Source organism: Mustela putorius, unplaced genomic scaffold, assembly GCF_011764305.1.
Source record: "Mustela putorius furo isolate JIRA1106 unplaced genomic scaffold, ASM1176430v1.1 tig00003853_pilon_pilon_pilon, whole genome shotgun sequence".
Classification (NCBI taxonomy): domain Eukaryota; kingdom Metazoa; phylum Chordata; class Mammalia; order Carnivora; family Mustelidae; genus Mustela; species Mustela putorius.
Window position 1 is genome coordinate 428,661 of NW_025422005.1, and position 16,631 is coordinate 445,291.

Sequence of the window (16,631 nt, forward strand, 5' to 3'; positions counted from 1 at the left end):
GCAGTCTCTGATGTGGTCAGGCTGGTCCAGTGCAAGGAGGAGTGAGTCTGGGGCGCCTGGGTGGCTCAGCTGGTTAAGGAGGAGTGAGTCTGTGGTCAGAGCAATGCAGGCACTATGAGGCCAGGGGTCACCAGGCTGGGAGGCAGGCAGGCAAGCAAGCCACAGCTCGCTGGACTAGCCTCCACCCCCACCCCCGCTGGCCTTTGCCACTGTGGGATCCTCGCAGGTGTGTGGTGAGAGGACAGCCACTCCAAGGTGCTGTCCGCGCATTGCACAGCTGACGACCCTGCTCACATCCAGAGTCCGCACACTCAGGCAAGAGCCTGATCCTAGGGTGCGGGCTGCACACTCCTGCCTTGTGTCTCCCTCGGTACCTTTTTTTTTTTTAATTAATTAATTTATTTGACAGAGATCACAAGCAGGCAGAGAGAGAGGAGGAAGATGGCTCCCCACTGAGCAGAGAGCCCGATGCGGGGCTCGATCCCAGGACCCCGGGATCATGACCTGAGCAAAAGGCAGAGGCTCAACCCACTGAGCCACCCAGGTGCCCCTCCCTCGGTACCTTTTAAAAATGACCACTCAGAACTGAGCCTACAAAAAAAATCAGTGATCACCTTATAAGTAGTAGGTGTGTGCCATCTTGCTGTCTCTCCTGATCCAGGATGCAGGACTGCCCTTCTGAAGCCTTGCTCAGCACAGCCCCGTTCTGGGATCTGTGACTACTCTTTTTTTTTTTTTTTAAGATTTTATTTATTTATGTATTTGACAGAGAGAAAGGTCACGAGTAGGCAGAGCGGCAGGCAGAGAGGCTGACAGAGGGAGAGGCAGAGAGAGAGGTGGGAAGCAGGCTCCCTTTTGAGCAGAGAGCCTGATGCGGGGCTCGATCCCAGGACCCTGAGACCATGACCTGAGCTGAATGTAGAGGCTTTAACCCACTGAGCCACCCAGGCGCCCCTCTGTGACTAATCTTGTGACTTTCCTTCCTTCATGTCCTGAAACTCTGCCTTCCTGACAGCGGCCCTGGGGTTTTCACTTCCCCAGAGTGGGAGCTTAGATGCCAGGTTACCTGCTGACCCTGTGTGGCTGGCTTGTGCCCCCTAATTCTGCCAGACAATTCAGCCAGACATTACCTGCAGTCTCAACACACCACCTCCAGGTTCTAGCATGGGGTGACAGACATCCTTTCCCACTTCCTGCTGCCCTGGGAGAGTTTTGGGGGGTTGAGGTCAGGGCTGGGGAAACACGACTGGCTGCCTCCTCCCGCAGCCCCCTCCCGGCCTTCACCAGAGTCCTGCTTCCTTTTGTCCTTATATATCCAAGCCCATTCTGCTGCTCAGAGGGCTGTCCTCTGAGCATGTCCAGGCCCCCCCTTCTCCTCGTCCAAATAAGCCCTCAGAAGAGAATCTGGAACTCCTTTACAACCCAACCAGGAACAGTGACGGGGGATTGGACCCAATGTCGCTCTTCCCAGGATACCTGGACTCAGACCTCCCACTCAAAGAAATGGGTGGGGAAGGAAAGCATCTTGAGGTTCCCAAGGCCCAGACTCCGCCCCCCAGTTCATGAAGTGGGAGCCACAGAGGCATACCTGGGGCCAAGTCTAAAAATCACGTGGTCTTTATTGTGATGGTGGCCATTTCCCAGGAGGAGCAAATGTGGGGTGTTGGGTGTGGCAGCACAAACCGCTCTAGAACCGTCTTTACTCCTCCCCTGTCCTCAGCCAAAACAGAACCCAAATGAGGTCCCAGCCCCAGATGCCAGCCCAAGGAGGGGCTGCTGGGGTGGGGGAGGGAGTCAGAGTCAAAAGTCATGTGGAGCCCAGTGACTGTCAAGGCACTTGCTGGAAACAAAGCTGGAATAGGGTGGGAGGCAGAGAAGCTCCAGGGCAGGCCCAGGTAGCCCAACACAGAGCAGAGGGGAATTAGCCTGGGGCCTGGAGTGTGCAATCCTCAGGTCCCAGCTGTAGGATCCCCCTAGAAAGGGGCCAGGGTGCTAGCCCTGAGGTTGACCTGAGCTCCAGCCCATAGCGGCAGGAGCCAGGAGAGCCTGAAGGATTGGTGAACATCAGTGGGGTCGGGGCTGTGCCTGGGGTGGGGGGTGGGGCAGGACCACCAGGGAGTGTGGGAGCCAGCAGGCACCTGCTGAGGGCTGGCGAAGAGGCCACCGCAGCTCAGCAGAATCCCAGAGAGCCCGCTGCTGCCGGTGACGATTAGGACGGCTCCCAGGAGAGGGGCTGGAGGCCGGCTTGCTCTGTACCAGTCCAGGCCAAGTTCCAGGACAGCGGGACCAGCCGCTGGAAGGGGGTCGAGTGAGCCGCATGAGGGTCAGGAGGTCATCCTCCAAGATGGACGGACAGGAGCTGGCGGGGCTGCTGGCCCAGCCAGGAGCCCGGGATCACCTTACTTGCAGTACTCCTTTCTGAAGTCTGGAAGCCAAGGGAACACGTGGGTGTCTGCCCTCTGCCCCTCTGTCACAGGGGTAAACACAAGGCAGACATCTAGCAGGACTGCCCAGGGACTCCTCCTCCTGGAGCTAGTGAGTGTGGACCCGGTGAGGCATGAGCCCAGCCCTCCTAGTCGCTCACCTCTGTCCAAGTCAATGTTCTTTGTGGGAAGTGCGCTGCGGCCCAGCTCAGCCCTCTCCTTCAGGATGTTGTTTTTGTAATCTGGTGCAGGAAGAGGGCAGGGTGAGGCCCCTGGTCCCCAGAGATGTGCCTTCCCTACCTAGCTCAGGCCTGGGAGCTGCCGTCTGCACCTGGGTTCTGGGGCCCTCCCTCACCTAGCTGGGTGTCCTCACTCCTGTAAAGAGCCTGGTCTCTGGTGGCCACAGCCAACTCTGCCATGTTCACATCCTTCCTGGAGGCGGAGAGGGTGGTAGGCAGTTAGATCAGGGCAGGATGGGGGGGGGGGTCCTGGTCCCCAGGAGAGCCTGGAGGGGACACTCACCCCTTTGACTTCCCAGATTTCTTGTCCGTGTATTCGTACCCTGGGGAGGAAGACTCATGTTGGGGGCAGTGTCACCCCCTCCCCAGCTCCCTCAGCCCGGAGGAACCCTCCCATCCCAGAGCACTCGCCCCAGGCCCCACCCCCAACTGCGGGGGGGGCCCCCACCCTGCGGATCGGCGCCCCAGCTCACCCCCGCGGCGGCGCTGGCGGGCGGCCAGGACGACGGTGATAAGCAGCAGGATGAACAGAAGCAGGGTGGCCAGCACGTAGCCCAGCTGCTGGAAGAAGTGCGCCCGGCCCTCGGGGACTATGACGTTGATGACACTGCGGCCGCGCGCCAGGGTGGGATCTGCACGGGTCGTGCGGGGCGGTGTCAGGGAGTGCGCCGCAGACCCACCGAGCATGCACCCAGCCGCCCCCGCTGCTGCAGGGGACTCGGGAAGGGATGCAGGGCCGGGGCCCCAGGGGCCCTCCCCTCGGCCAACACCCAGGGCCCCGTGGCGGGGCGGGGGGGAGGGGACCGCGGCACCTGGGCCAGGGGCGCCGCTGTGGCTGGAGCCGTTGCCCGGCGAGTCCCGCGGGGGCGGCCCGGCGACGGGCTCGGTGACTCTCAGGTGGAAGGTGCGACGCTCGTGCAGGCCGCAGTAGTGATGGTGCAGGTGGCAGGAGTAAGTGCCCTCGTCGGCGGGCTCCAGCGGGTCGATGCGCAGCGAGAAGTCGCCGCGCGCGAAGGCGTCCGCCCCCACCGCCACGCGGTCGCGCAGGAAGGGCGGCCCGTAGGCGCGGCGCTCCCCCGACGCGTAGAGGTCCAGCAGGCGGTCGGCGCGGTCGTGCGGCACCCCGGGCGGCTGGCGGTCCCAGTGCACCACCTGCTGCGCCTCCTCCAGGTGCCGGTCGGTCCACACGTGCGCGCGGTTCACGCAGGTGAGCAGCGCGGGCGCGCCGCGCTCCACCACCAGCACCTCCTTCTCGCCGTCCCAGTGCGCGCCGGCCTCCCGGGCTGCGGGTGCGGGCGGGTCAGCGCGGGCGGGCGGGGAGGGAGCCCGCAGGGGCGCGTCCCGGGGCGGGGCGCAGTGGGGAGCACACTCACGGTTGTCCGTGACCTCGAGGCGGACGGCCAGGCTCTCGTACAGGTGGCAGTAATGGTGGTGCAGGTTACAGGTGTACAACCCCGCGTCGGCCTCGTCCACCGCTACGGGTCGGCAGAAAGCCCCGCGGTGAAGGGCGCGGCCGGCCCGCGCCCCCGCGGCCCCCGCGGGCCCCCGCCGCGGCGCCCAGGCCCCTTACCGCGGATGAGCAGCGAGAAGTTGCCGTCGTGAAAGGCGGAGAGCGGCAGCAGGAGGCGGCCGCGGTCGCGCGGCTCGTACACGCGCTGCTCGCCCGCCGAGTACATGTCCACGAGCCTGCGGGCCGGGCCGCCGTCCGGGCGGCCGCTGAGGTCCCAGTGGACCACGCGCTGGCGGTCGTGCAGCCGGTCCTGGGTCCACACCATTCTCGGGCTCTGGCAGCGCAGCACGGCCAGGGCGCCCGCTGCCCAGCTCACTGTGGACTCGGACACCACGGAGCTGGCGCCTGGCGCGGGCCCTGAGGGCACTGGTGGGGAGGAGGGGTCACTGGGGGAGGGTAGGACCCGAGGGGAAGGGGTAGGATGGGTCTGGCAAGACAGGAGGGTTAGTGTTGTGGTTTCCAGGGGAGGGCAGTCACTAACCTGAGGACAGAAGGACAGCAGAGCCTGGAAAAAGCAGAGAATCGCACTGGGGAGGGGATGACCTGACCCTTTGCACCCAGGTCACCCACCCAGCCCCAGACCCCCCACTTGGCTGCCCAGGTTCAGCCTGGGCAGACCTTGCTGAGGTGGGTGTTAATGATACCCTTTTTTTTTTTTTTTAAGTAGGTTTTATTTATTAGAGAGCGTACAAGTGTGCGTGAGCACATAGGGGGAAGGGGGGAGGGAGAGGGAGAAGCAGTCTTCCCCTTGAGCAGGGAGCCCAAGGCAGGGTTTGATCCCAGGACCCTGAGATCGTGACCTGAGCCAAACGCAGAGGCTTAACCAGCTGAGTCCCCCAGGATGACACCGTTTTAACAGGTGGGGACAAAGTCAGAGAAGCCAGGCAGACAAGATGGGGGAGGGGGTTCCTTTAACCTCCCATGGCATGGGCACAGTCCCCACAGCCCCACCTAACCCTCACAGCCACCCGCCTAGACTGTGGGACAGCTCTTGCCCTTTTGGGGGTGAGTGGTAGAGCCAGCTCTGGAGTGTGCCTGTCACCATCGCAGCAGCGAGGCCACCAGAGCACCAAAGCATGATGCTCAAGGCTGTTTCGGGGGCTTCTGCACATTCGTGTCCAATGAGGTACATGCACCTGCCAAGGACCCTGCCACCCCGCCCTCAAGACTCCTCAGACAGCTGGGCAGCCTGCCCCACATCCAGTTCTCAGGGCCGGAGCCCCCCAGCCGTCCTGAAGGACAGAGGTCTAAAGCAGGAGTGCTGGACTGTCCACACCCCACAGGCAAGTTCCTGCTCCAGAGATGGGCTGAGCGCCCAGGACCAGGAGGAATGTGCCGGGTCAGCAGGCCAGCCCAGGAGGCGGGCTCAGGAGCCAAGGGGGTGACTAGAACAGACCCCGCGAGCCCCACCATTCCCAGGCCCCCTATATCCCCCAACCCACTCCTCTTCTGACCACAGGAACAAGTGCAGACCTGAGGGGTTTTCTGGAAGAGTGGGGTGGGGGAGGGACCCCAGTGAGAGGCACCTCCCTGCCCTTCTTGGCCCTCTGGCTCCCGTGGAAGTGCAATCCGTTTGAGAGGAAGTTCTGGTGGAGATTTCACATAAAACCTCGCCCCTCCTGGGTCCTGGGGGCCCCTTATCCTGGTGAGCTGCCACCCTGAGCACCCCCACCCCAGACCCAGCCCCTTCCCGGCAGTGGGAGCGCCCCACTCCTCTGCACTCAAGCTCAGACTGGCAGCTTTGCCCAGAACACAGACTCCCGAAGACTCCGGACCCCCACCCATCCCGCACTCACTCTGCAGAAGCACAAGTTCCCAGATCATAACCTGAGGCCGCAGCTCCATGGCGCCCGCCTGGCCGGACTGCCTCGCTTTGTCTCACTTTTCTGTTCCAACTCTCCAGAAAAACAGCCCGGCCCCCTCCCCCTCCTTAGCCCCCACCATGACATCACGGAGCCCTGGGCGGGGTCAACAGTCTGCAGACCGCCCCCTCTGGCTCCTGCTGGTCCCTAGTCCTCCCCGAACCTTTGGCTGGCCTCGTGAGGAGGGGTGGGAACACAGGGCCCTGCGTCCAACGAAGTGAGGGCAAATCAGAGTGGAGACCCTGTCCCTCCTCTGGCCCAGGTACCGGAGAAGGAGAAGGGGACAGTTGCCCAGCCCTGGAAGAGGCAGGAGGGTTGAGTGCTTGGTCCCAGATGCTGTGGGGGTGGCGGTGACATATGAGGCCAATTGGGGCTGCTGCAGGGTGGGGCTCTGAGGCGCACATCCTCTCCCGTGCACCTCTGTCAGGGGAACCGGCCCAGGGTGCTCCCCTGTGTGGACAGCATGGGCAGGTCCTCCCTTCTGTGCACCTTGTGGAGCCCGAGATGTCCCTCCTAGCAAAAAGGCATCTGGGGACTGGTACCCCCAAGGAGCCCAGGGTGCCAGACCTACCCTCTTTCCCTCTTCCCCTCAGCCTCCTCCGGCCGCATTTCTTCATTTGTAAAAGGAAATGAAAAGTCACACCCACCCTGGGTGCGGAGCAGGCTGGAGGCTCCCCTAGGACAGGATGATGGACTCTGCGGCCCAGCGGCACTTTTACCGCCCGGACGGTGGTGACGCTGAGCACGGAGGGGCAGCGTTGACCAGGCCCTGCCCCCCGCCTGGACCTCCATCTGCCCACCATTAAGGAGGGGGCTTGGGGTCCCTGAAACCAAACCCTGGCTAGGAAGCTCCCGGTCCAGGGTGGAGTGGGAAAGGCGGGTATGGGAGCCTCCCCCACAGAAGGTACAAATTTGAGTTCTGGGAAAACTTACAGAGTCACATAAACAAATGCAAAATAGCAGATCACACACTGTTCCAAACCCACTCTTTCTAGTTAAGCAAACCTCAAAAAGAAAAAAAAGAAAAAGAAAAAAATCCAAACAACCACTAAAACCCACAGTGCATGTTTTAGACTATCCATTTGCACAGAATTGTGGTCACAGGCCCCAGTCCCTGGTGGGCAGGGGTGTCACCCTGGAACCTTGTTCTGGTCCCCACTTCCTCAGACAAGCAGCGACTCCAGTTCAGCTGGACTGTCCAGCTTCACCAAGGTGGGGGGACTCAGTGCTACAGCAGAGGGAATGAAATTCTGAGGATGTGAGGAGCCCCTCGACAATAGACCTATTTCCTCAGCAAGACTCAGGCCCTGGAGGTTGGAGCCCTTCTTCAAACTGGAATCAGAGCTGGTCCTGGTCCCAGCACTTCCCTGGGCCTTTCATTCTGGAAAAACAAGCCCCGCCTGGCCTTGAGGCCTGGCCTCTCCTCCTGTTTGTTTAACTGGTTTCTATTAGCCCGTGACCTTCCTTCTCTGCGCCCGCCCTGTCTCTCCATCTCTGTCCTCTGTTCCTGCCTCTGTCTGCTGGGCAGTGGCTCCCCATGGAGGGCATATGACCAGGCCATGCTGGAGGGAGGCAGAAATGGCCCAGCGCCGGCCCCTCTGTCTGCAAGGGGCCCCCGGTCAGCTCCCAGCCCGGAGCCCGGCGCCTGGGGGGGTCCTCCCTCTCCCAGCAGGGTCCCTGGCCTCGAGCCCTGTGGGGCATTCCCAGCAGAAACTGAGCCCTCACCTGGGCCCCAATGTGTAAGTCTGAGGGGACCACCACTGTGGAGAAGCGGACCCCCAGGCACCTCTGGGAGAGAAAGGACAGAGGCAGTGCAGAGCTCCGACCCCCGCTTCCCTCGCCGGCTCTGCCCGAGGCCAGCAAAACCCCCACTCGCCACAGTTATTAGCCACGGGTGAGAGTGGCGCCCGGCGGGCCTCCTGCCCCTGTCCAGGTGCCCGTGGGTGGCTCATTTCCCCGTCTCGCCTGGCACCTCCCCTCCTCGAGAGGGGCACGCACCAGGACAAAGCTACTGACGTCAACAGTTGCACCCGGAGCTCTAGCCAAGGCCCCTGCCAGACCAGAACCCTGTACCCACCTCCCCTCTTCTAAGGAGGTGTGACTGGCCGAGGCAGGGGTCAGCCAGCCCTACTGAGAATCAGGTACTGGCTCCCGCTGCCGGGGACTCGGACATTCCAGGCAGCCAGGCTCGCTGGGAGGAGAAACCACAGGCATTCCGAGCCGCCACGACACAGCCAGACGGAGACACGTGCTCACACCCACTGTCCTGTCACTCGGCAAATATGTGCTGAGCGCCTACTGTGTGCCAGGGAGCCAGCAGCTGTTGGAGGGAGGCAGACAGCTGAGCGCCTACTGTGTGCCAGGGAGCCAGCAGCTGTTGGAGGGAGGCAGACAGACGGCTAAGATGGTTTTCATGCGTGGGAGAAGTGCCATCAGGAGACGAAAACAGGGCAGCTGTCCCTCCACGGGACGGGCTGGGACGGCCTCCAGGTGACTGTCCAGGCCGGTGCGGGGGGAGCGCCGGGCGGCGGCCATCTGGCCCGTGCGCTGAGTGAGCGAGTCAGGCTCAGAGGGTCTCAGTGAGGAGGATGTGATCTGGGGATGTGGGGACGTGCGGTGGCTTAGTGCGCCAAGGGTTTCCGCGAACAAACGGGAACACAGTCCTCCGGGCACACGGGGGGGCACACCCCGTGTGCTCCCCTTCAGTCCTCCCCTCAGGAGCCAAAACAATGCCGGAAGAGCCCTGGCGCTTAAAACAACAACAACAACAAAACAAAAAAAACGGCATCTGGGTGGCTCAGTCGGTTAAGTGTCCAACTAGATTTCGGCTCAGGTCATGGTCTCAGGGTGGAGGGCTCCCTGCTCAGTGGCGAGTCTGCCTGAGATTCTCTCTCCCTCTGCCCCCCCACAACCTCGTGTCCTTGATCTCTCTAAAAAAGAATCTTAAAAAGATGAACGAAAGGGATACCTGGGGGCTCAGTCAGTTAAGTGTCTGCCTTCGGCTTGGGTCCTGATCCCCGGATGCTGAAACCGAGTCCCTGATTGGGCTCCTTGCTCAGCGGGGAGCCTGCCCCTCCCCCGCTCATGCTTGTGCACACACACTCTCCCTCTCTCTGACAAGTAAATAAATAAATACAACCTTAAAAAAAAAAAGAAGAGGGGCGCCTGGGTGGCTCAGTGGGTTAAAGCCTCTGCCTTCGGCTCAGATCATGATCTCAGGGTCCTGGGATCGAGTCCTGCATCGGGCTCTCTGCTCAGCAGGGAGCCTGCTTCCTCCTCTCTCTCTGCCTGCCTCTCTGCCTACTTGTGATCTCTGTCTGTCAGATAAATAAATAAATAAATCTTTAAAAAAAAGAGAGAGAGAAGAATATGAAAATAATAGAGACATTGTATCATGAACCAGCCAATCTTTCCTTTATTTTAAATTTTTTTTAATTTTTAGATTTCATTAATTTGACAGACAGAGATCACAAGTTGGCAGAGAGAGGAGGAAGCAGGCTTCCTGCGGAGCAGAGAGCCGGGGCTCGATCCCAGGACCCTGAGGCCATGACCTGAACTGAAGGCAGAGGCTTTAACCCACTGAGCCACCCAGGCGCCCCCCCCACTTTTAAAAGATTTTATTTGTTTGACAGAGAGAGTGAGAGAGCATAAGCAGGGGGAGCAGCAGTGGGAGAGGGAGAAGCAGCCTCCCCGCGGAGCAGGGAGCCTGATGTGGGGCTTGATCCCAGGGCCCCAGGATCATGGCCTGAGACGAAGCCTGAGGCTTCTGCGCCTGACCCGCCCTGTGCGTGTGATTCCTTCGAGCATCTCGGCTTTACAGTGGGCATGGAGTTGAGCTCTCCCGGGAGGGAGGCTGCACGAGGACCGGGTGCTCCCGTGAGATGGGCTGGGCCAGCTGGGTCAGCAGTGCCACAACACACTGTCCCTCGCCCGCCTCAAAGGGTTGACCCGGCCACTGTAACCTTCCCCCAGGGCTCTCAACAGGGAAACCAGCACCCTGCCCCCCTATAGTGAGCCCCGGCCCGTGCAGCCTGGAGTGTCCCCATCACCTCACGTGCCCAGCACTCCTACTGGGACCCTCACTCACTCTACCTCATCATGTGGATCTTGGGCTAAGCTGAATGCTCCCAGGCCACCTGCTTGGAGATGGGTGGGGTCCGCCCGAGACCCACAGGGAGACCCCACGGAGGCTGAGCCTGGGTGAGGGAGAGGCTCTTCCTGACTCAAGCAGGAAGCAACTGGTCTCCCTCTATCATTGCTGACACTCCGGCTCAGTTTAACCGCAGCGTCCACCTCTCCGCGAACCGGCGTCCGGGCTCCGGGTACTTTAGTTCATCTACATGCCCAACATGCATGTCACCGCACCTTTACCCGCCAAATGAGACAGGATCTGAAAAAAACCAACGTTTTTATATAGTGAGCACTAGCTCTGTCGTCTGTCTTTGGGAATTTCAGTATCTCTAAAAATTACCCACTATTTCCTGTAGCCTTTGCTCCAGAACAAACCACCTCGAAAGGAACTGGCTGTACAACGACAAGCTGGGGTGAGGCGTGAGCACGGAAGCCATTCTGTACCGGATCGTCCTGGTGGGTGAGTGGCCCCGTGTGCTTACCAAGATTCAAGGAAGAGCACAGCTCGGTGTGAGCCTCAATGCACACAGAGTCGTAAAAAAGCTAGTTTAGGAAGTTGGGAGAATCGGAGTGAATCAGAATTCGAAGAAATGACCTTGTGTAGAGGGTGGCGAAATGCTGACCCAGGTCGCTTCAGGGATGAGAACAGTTTGCAAGGACGCGGAATTGTGCGCGGCCTCCTCGCTGGCTCGCGGGCCGCAGGCTCTGGTCTACCGACTCCGGCGTGCGCCAGCATCAACCAGCTCCCGCAGGTGGGCGGCCGCGTGTCTCACTACTCGGAGTGAAGCAAGGAGAGGCAGCTAGAATGACCTGTGTGGTCACGGGTGGCAGCTGGGGACACCAGCAGCAGCTTGTGTTCAGGATGGTGTAGATGCCGGCGCACACCAGCGCGGGAGAGCACGCGCACCAGCATCTTCTAGCTCTGTCGTCCGGGAAGCCACAGGCTCACCGGCACCCAGACCCTCGTTTCTGAGACCGGCGTCCGACAAAAGGAACCAGGGCGCCTTGGAGAAGCGGCTGGTCTTAGGACTGGCAGAAGAGACCGGCACCACCGTCTGAAGAACCCGTGGTGCCAGGGGGAGGCAGTGCTGGAAACTGACGGGAGAGTGATGTGACGGGCCGAAGAGCCACGGGGCCAAGCAGCGGCCTCCAGGGACAGTCAGCACAGGTGCTGTGGATCGTGACCCAACAGAAGTAAGCATCACGGTTCCATACCGATTAAATGAAGCAGGAGAGTCACCGATCATGGTCAGAGAGAGCAGAATCGCGGAGGGCAGCGCCCCAACCCACTGCAGGGCAGATCGCACCTGTGTCCGTGACCTTTCACCGCTCGGGACTCCGTGGGTCACGAATTCTGCCAGGACAGCTCGTCTGTGTCCCACACGGCGGTGGTGGCAGCTAGGACGGCTCAGCGGGGGCTGGGATCCAGCCGGCTTCACTTTGGCGCCTGGGCCTCAGAGTGGCTATCAGGTGGGTCCTGTCTCCCCGGGGCCCTCCCTCTCTGTCCGCTGCCCCCCCCAATCCACATGGCCCTTCCTCTCCCCACTGGCACCCTCTGTCCACGTGACCCACTCCCTCTCTGTCCACAGGCCTCTTCCCTCTGCACAACCTGCTGGTATTCAGGAGTCTAGCCCAAGCTCCCTTCCACTGGTGGAAGCTGCCAGGCCCCTCACACCGAGGCTTGGCAGCCTTCCACTACACTCAGTGGGTCAGAGCAGACCCAGCCTTCAAGCGGAGGGGAGGTCGACCCCAGCGTTCAACAGGAGCAGCAGCGAAGTCACACTGCCAAGCAGCGTGTGCCCGGGAAGGGGAGGTAATGACGGTGCCTTCAGAGAGCACGTGCCGCGGGAGCTGACAGGTAAGTGACAGGATGAAATGCGAGTAACTCAGAGCACTGGGGTTTACAGGAAGAGAGAGCCGATACTTGATAGAGTTAAACATACGTGTGTGCGTTTACACGACCTTAACTATTTTTTTGAAAAATAACTTGCCTGGGGCACCTGGGTGGTTCATTCAGTTAAGCCTCTGACTCTTGATTTCAGCTCAGGTCACGATCCCAGGATCGTGAGTTCAAGCCCCATGTCAGTCCTCATGCTGGATACACAGACAACTTAAAAAAAAAAAAAGAGGGGCATCTGGGTGGCTCAGTGGGTTAAAGCCTCTGCCTTCGGCTCAGGTCATGATCTCAGGGTCCTGGGATCGAGCCCCGCATCGGGCTCTCTGCTCAGCAGGGAGCCTGCTTCCCCCTCTGTCTCTGCCTGCCTCTCTGCCTACTTGTGATCTCTGTCTGTCAAATAAATAACTAAAATCTTTAAAAATAAATAAATAAATAAAAGAGAGAGAGAGCAAGAAAAATAACTTACCTGATCTGCAAAACCAGACCAGGAAATCTAGTAAAGTTTAAATGAACTTTGCATCATCAGTAAATAACTCAATTTTTCCAGAAGTTATAACTTCCTATTATCTTATACCCACATAATTTTTTTTAAGGATTTTATTTATTTATTGGACAGACAGAGATCACAAGGAGGCAGAAAGGCAGGCAGAGGTGGAGGGGGAAGCAGACTCCCTGCTGAGCAGAGAGCCCGATGTGGGGCTCGATCCCAGGACCCTGAGATCACGACCTGAGCCGAAGGCAGAGGCTTCACCCACTGAGCCACCCAGGCACCCGTCCACATAGTTGTTTTAAATCAAAATTATAAAACCAGTCTAATTTGTCCAAGGGTTGACCTTGATTAAAAAAATGACCTGAGGGACACCTGCTCAGTGGGGGTCTGCTCCTCCCTCCCCCTGCTGCTCCCCTGCTTATGCTCTCTGACAAAATCTTAAAAAAAAAAAAAGTATGATCTGAACTTTTTCCCAATAGAAATTGTTAAACCCACATTTTCCAGCCTCACATTAAAACAAAGTTGAATTAATGTTCCCATGAAGGCAAGTCTTCTTGGTGTCCTTCGCTCCCCGTATGGATTCACAGCTCTTTGCTTCTTATGCAACAATCAACCGTTATCTCCCATTTTTTTGGTGAGGGGGATGCGGTTGTGTTCTTGGTTTTTATTTTTAAGCTGTGGATTCCGCAAGAAAATGACCTTTCTTAAAGGGTGAACTTTCTTAAGGGATTAGAAACTCAATTTCTTTCTCCCCCACCCACTTTGGAACTGTCATGTCCTCTATATTAAATCTGCAAGCATGTATTAGCCTACTTAAGCATCAAACTTCAGAGACTTTATAATCGTATACATTTTGGGTTCCCACTAAGATGGAAAATTATACTAGTATGCTCATAAAATGTTTCTGGTCATACAATCAAGAATCTAATCGGTGTTAGGAGTGCTAGGTGCCTTGACACCTCTCGATCCGCCGCGGAGAGTCTTTTCCGCGGGGCCCTGGCCCCCGGACCCATGCACAGCAGCCTCCCATGCCGTCTGGTGCCGAAGGATACACTGGCCCCTGGCGCCTCCTGCCACAGACCCGGCCTTGCGGCTCCAGATTAAATAGAGCACAGGACGTACTTATAATGAAAATTACTTATTGCATATCCGAAATTCCAGCTGAATGAGGGGGCCTGTATTTTTATTCCTGAAGCTGCTAGCTGTGCCTGGAACCAGCCATGTCTCTGAAGCGTCCTGGGTCCCATGAGAAGTGGAAAGGAGCTTCGAGACCCCTTCTGGGCCTCGGCCAGTCCTCGTAAGTAGACAACCACGTTCTATCATGGCAAAGCCAGTAACATGGAGACCAGAGACCAGAGTCAACAAGCAGGAAGAACCACCTCAGAAGCAGACACTAGACGGAGCCAAGGAGGCAGCGAGCCTGCGAGAGCATCATTAACATCCTCACAGTGGAGGGCACCAGTTGGGGACACAGGGCAAGTGCTGTTAAAAATACCCCACATACCCCCAAACAAAAAGTCTCTTAGGAATTAAAAACGGCAGAGCAGATTTTTTTTTTTAACTTCATTAAATGGGGCGCCTGGGTGGCTCAGTGGGTTAAGCCTCTCCCATCGGCTCAGGTCGTGATCTCAGGGTCCCAGGATCAAGCGCCACATCGGGCTCTCTGCTCAGCGCGGAGCCTGCTTCCCCCTCCCTCTCTGTCTACTTGTGATCTCTGTCAAATAAATAAAATCTTAAAAATAAATAAATAAATACATACATACATACATACATACCAGAAGAATCGTCTAAGAGAGCTTAAACTGCCTCTGGGAAAAGTGGGGTGGTTCTCTTACCCAAGCACCACTGAACTACTGACCTAGTTAGGCACACACAGGCATAACTTCTATTAAAATAATTTTTTAAATCAAGTTCTGAAGCCAGCCAGACTTGTAGCTGAATCATGAATGCCTCTTGGGCATGTGACGGCAGGCAACGTCCCCTCTGCGGGCTGACCACAGACGGGCTGGGCAATGACACTGCTCCTGCAGGAGCCCAGCACACCTTTCGTGCCTGGAATCCACTCACTTGTGGTGGCCAGCCCTCGTGTGGCCCTCTCGACCCGGGGCGTCCCTCCTCGGGAAAACGTATTCCCCGAGGGCCGCTGGATGGCTCAGGCAGTGGAGCATCTGACTCTCGGCTTCGGCTTGGGTCCTTCCTCCGGATCGTGGGATCGGTCTCCTTGAGATGCTTTCCTTCTGCCCCTGGCTCAGCAATAAACAAACAGATATAGTTTATTTATAAATAAACAAATAAATAAATAATGAATAAATAAATGTAGCAATATTTATTGCAATAAATAAATATAGTTTTTCTTCTTTTTTTTCCCCCTAAAAAGAAACTATCCTCCATGGAAAGAAGGGAAAAGACTGCGCAAGAGCGGACCGTGGTGACCCAGAAACCGGACCCAGCGGGTGCGGCCTGGGGCAGCCCAGATAGGGGCCACCGGGAGAATCATTTGAGAAATTGGACCAAACTGTGACTTTTTAAATTCTGTCAGCAAGTCTGGGGCTGGATTTTGATACATCAATAAACAAACATGCAGACGAAAACAGGAAAACCAACAGTTGTCTGAGAAAGGACGGCCACGGAAGCCCCCCCGTGACAGACCCCAAGCTTTGCAGAACTTCATGTGGAGCTACAATCTTACCTGGCTAGCACGTTAAAAAAAATAATAATAATAAAATAAAATAAAATAAATACAAAGTAATGAAACGATTGGACCAAAATGAATGGGCTCCTCTTGGTGGCCAGGAGGGGCCCGGAGCACCCAGCACCACCCCCCACAACAGTCTGAGCCCAGAGGACCCTGTGCTTACCTGACCCACCTCCGGGAGAACAGGCGTGAGAGGGACAGGAAACCCCAGCTCTGCTCAGCAGGAGGACGCTGGGCAGGATCAGTCTCCTCCTGGACCAGACTGTCCACACCAGCGTGAGGCCAACTCAGGGCAGGCAATGTTGGGCACAGAGGGCACTCCTCCCACGTGCAGTCGGAGCTGAACCCTGCGTTCCCGAATTGCCTGGGACAAGTGTGCTCCACAATTTTACACTCTACAAGATGTCATTAATGCCACCTGGTCACCCAGCTCAACCCTGGCGTCAGGCACGTTTTGGAGGTTCTCCAGGAGTTGGCCCAAGCTTGTGCCTGGCCTGAGGTCTCCCTGCACCTTGGCCTCAGGGAGTCCTGCCAGCGCTGCTGTTGCCCACCACGCCCCCCACTCCCCACGGGTCACCTGGGAATGTTCAGTGCTTCCCACCCCCGTGCAACCAGGAGTGTTTGTCAGCACACGCAGACACACACAGGCCATCCCACATCCTACAGAGAATCCCCAGCCTTCAGACGCTGTTCAGACGGCTCCCCGACCCCCTGAAAGCATCCAAGTCTGGGCCTGGATTCTAGTCCCTGCCTTAACTCAGCTGTCGTGTGACCCAACGTCCTGGATCGGTTTCCTCCACCAAATGGCCCTGTGAGGCTGAGGTCAGCAGGGGACAGCATCCGACAGGTACATGGGCCGGCCTCTAGGTGCCCCGCCAGGTGGCAGGGGTTGTCACCTGCCGGCCCCCACCGTGAGGCTAACTCCAGACCCAGCTCTGGACTCCTCAGCCCTATCCCAGAGGCCATAGCTCAAGAGCCCTTCAGGGGTTTTTCCCACAACTCAGCCCTAGACAGGATGGTTCCCTCCCGCCCCTGCCCACCCAGGTTCCAGCAACCTTTCTCTGTGAGCTCAGCTGGCCACGGCCAGGCCCGGCAAGCAGGCCTCCTTCTGCAGCCTCTGTCCCACTCAGGCTGTCACCCACCCCAGCCTGCATACTGCTTGGACGGCAGGGAGCGCGCGGCCGTTCATGGCCCAGGGCCCCTGCAGGTGATCCGCCTTAAGTAGGCCACAGTCAGCCCCTCTCAGGGCCCAGCGCCCAGCCTCAGCACCCTCCCCTGCCTGGCCCCTTCATGGCCCCACTGTGTAGTCAGGAACACCCGGAAGATACTGGCTGGCACGGAGCGGCAGAGGAACAGGCATGGGGGTTGAGTTCAGAGATGCCTC

At 58.3% G+C, this 16,631-nt stretch overlaps 1 protein-coding gene across 2 annotated transcripts; it reads right to left on the reverse strand.

Moving 5' to 3' along the window:
* Positions 1–1,601: 1,601 nt before the first annotated feature.
* On the reverse strand, positions 1,602–6,117 carry MXRA8 (matrix remodeling associated 8). 2 transcript variants are annotated; one of them, XM_045063511.1, is made up of 10 exons: positions 5,969–6,117; positions 4,654–4,677; positions 4,233–4,538; positions 4,036–4,137; positions 3,475–3,945; positions 3,136–3,294; positions 2,946–2,985; positions 2,779–2,855; positions 2,585–2,665; positions 1,602–2,425 (listed from the first exon to the last, which is right to left on the reverse strand). In XM_045063511.1, exons 1-10 carry the CDS (start codon positions 6,015–6,017, stop codon positions 2,400–2,402), a joined length of 1,335 nt encoding a protein of 444 aa, XP_044919446.1. In that variant the 5' UTR covers positions 6,018–6,117; the 3' UTR covers positions 1,602–2,399. The 2 variants fall into 2 exon arrangements, with proteins under 2 accessions (XP_044919446.1, XP_044919447.1); XM_045063512.1 differs by lacking the exon at positions 4,654–4,677 and having other exon boundaries at positions 5,969–6,086.
* Positions 6,118–16,631: the final 10,514 nt, after the last annotated feature.

Bases quoted from the DNA above. Each gene is read 5' to 3' on its own strand.
- MXRA8 (XM_045063511.1), bottom strand. From the start codon at position 6,017: ATGGAGCTGCGGCCTCAGGTTATGATCTGGGAACTTGTGCTTCTGCAG. The intron at 4,138-4,232 runs GTAAGGGGCCTG...GCCGACCCGTAG, and splicing joins CTTCTCGCTGCTCATCCGCG to CGGTGGACGAGGCCGACGCG. The intron at 3,946-4,035 runs GTGAGTGTGCTC...CCGCACCCGCAG, and splicing joins CCTCGAGGTCACGGACAACC to CCCGGGAGGCCGGCGCGCAC.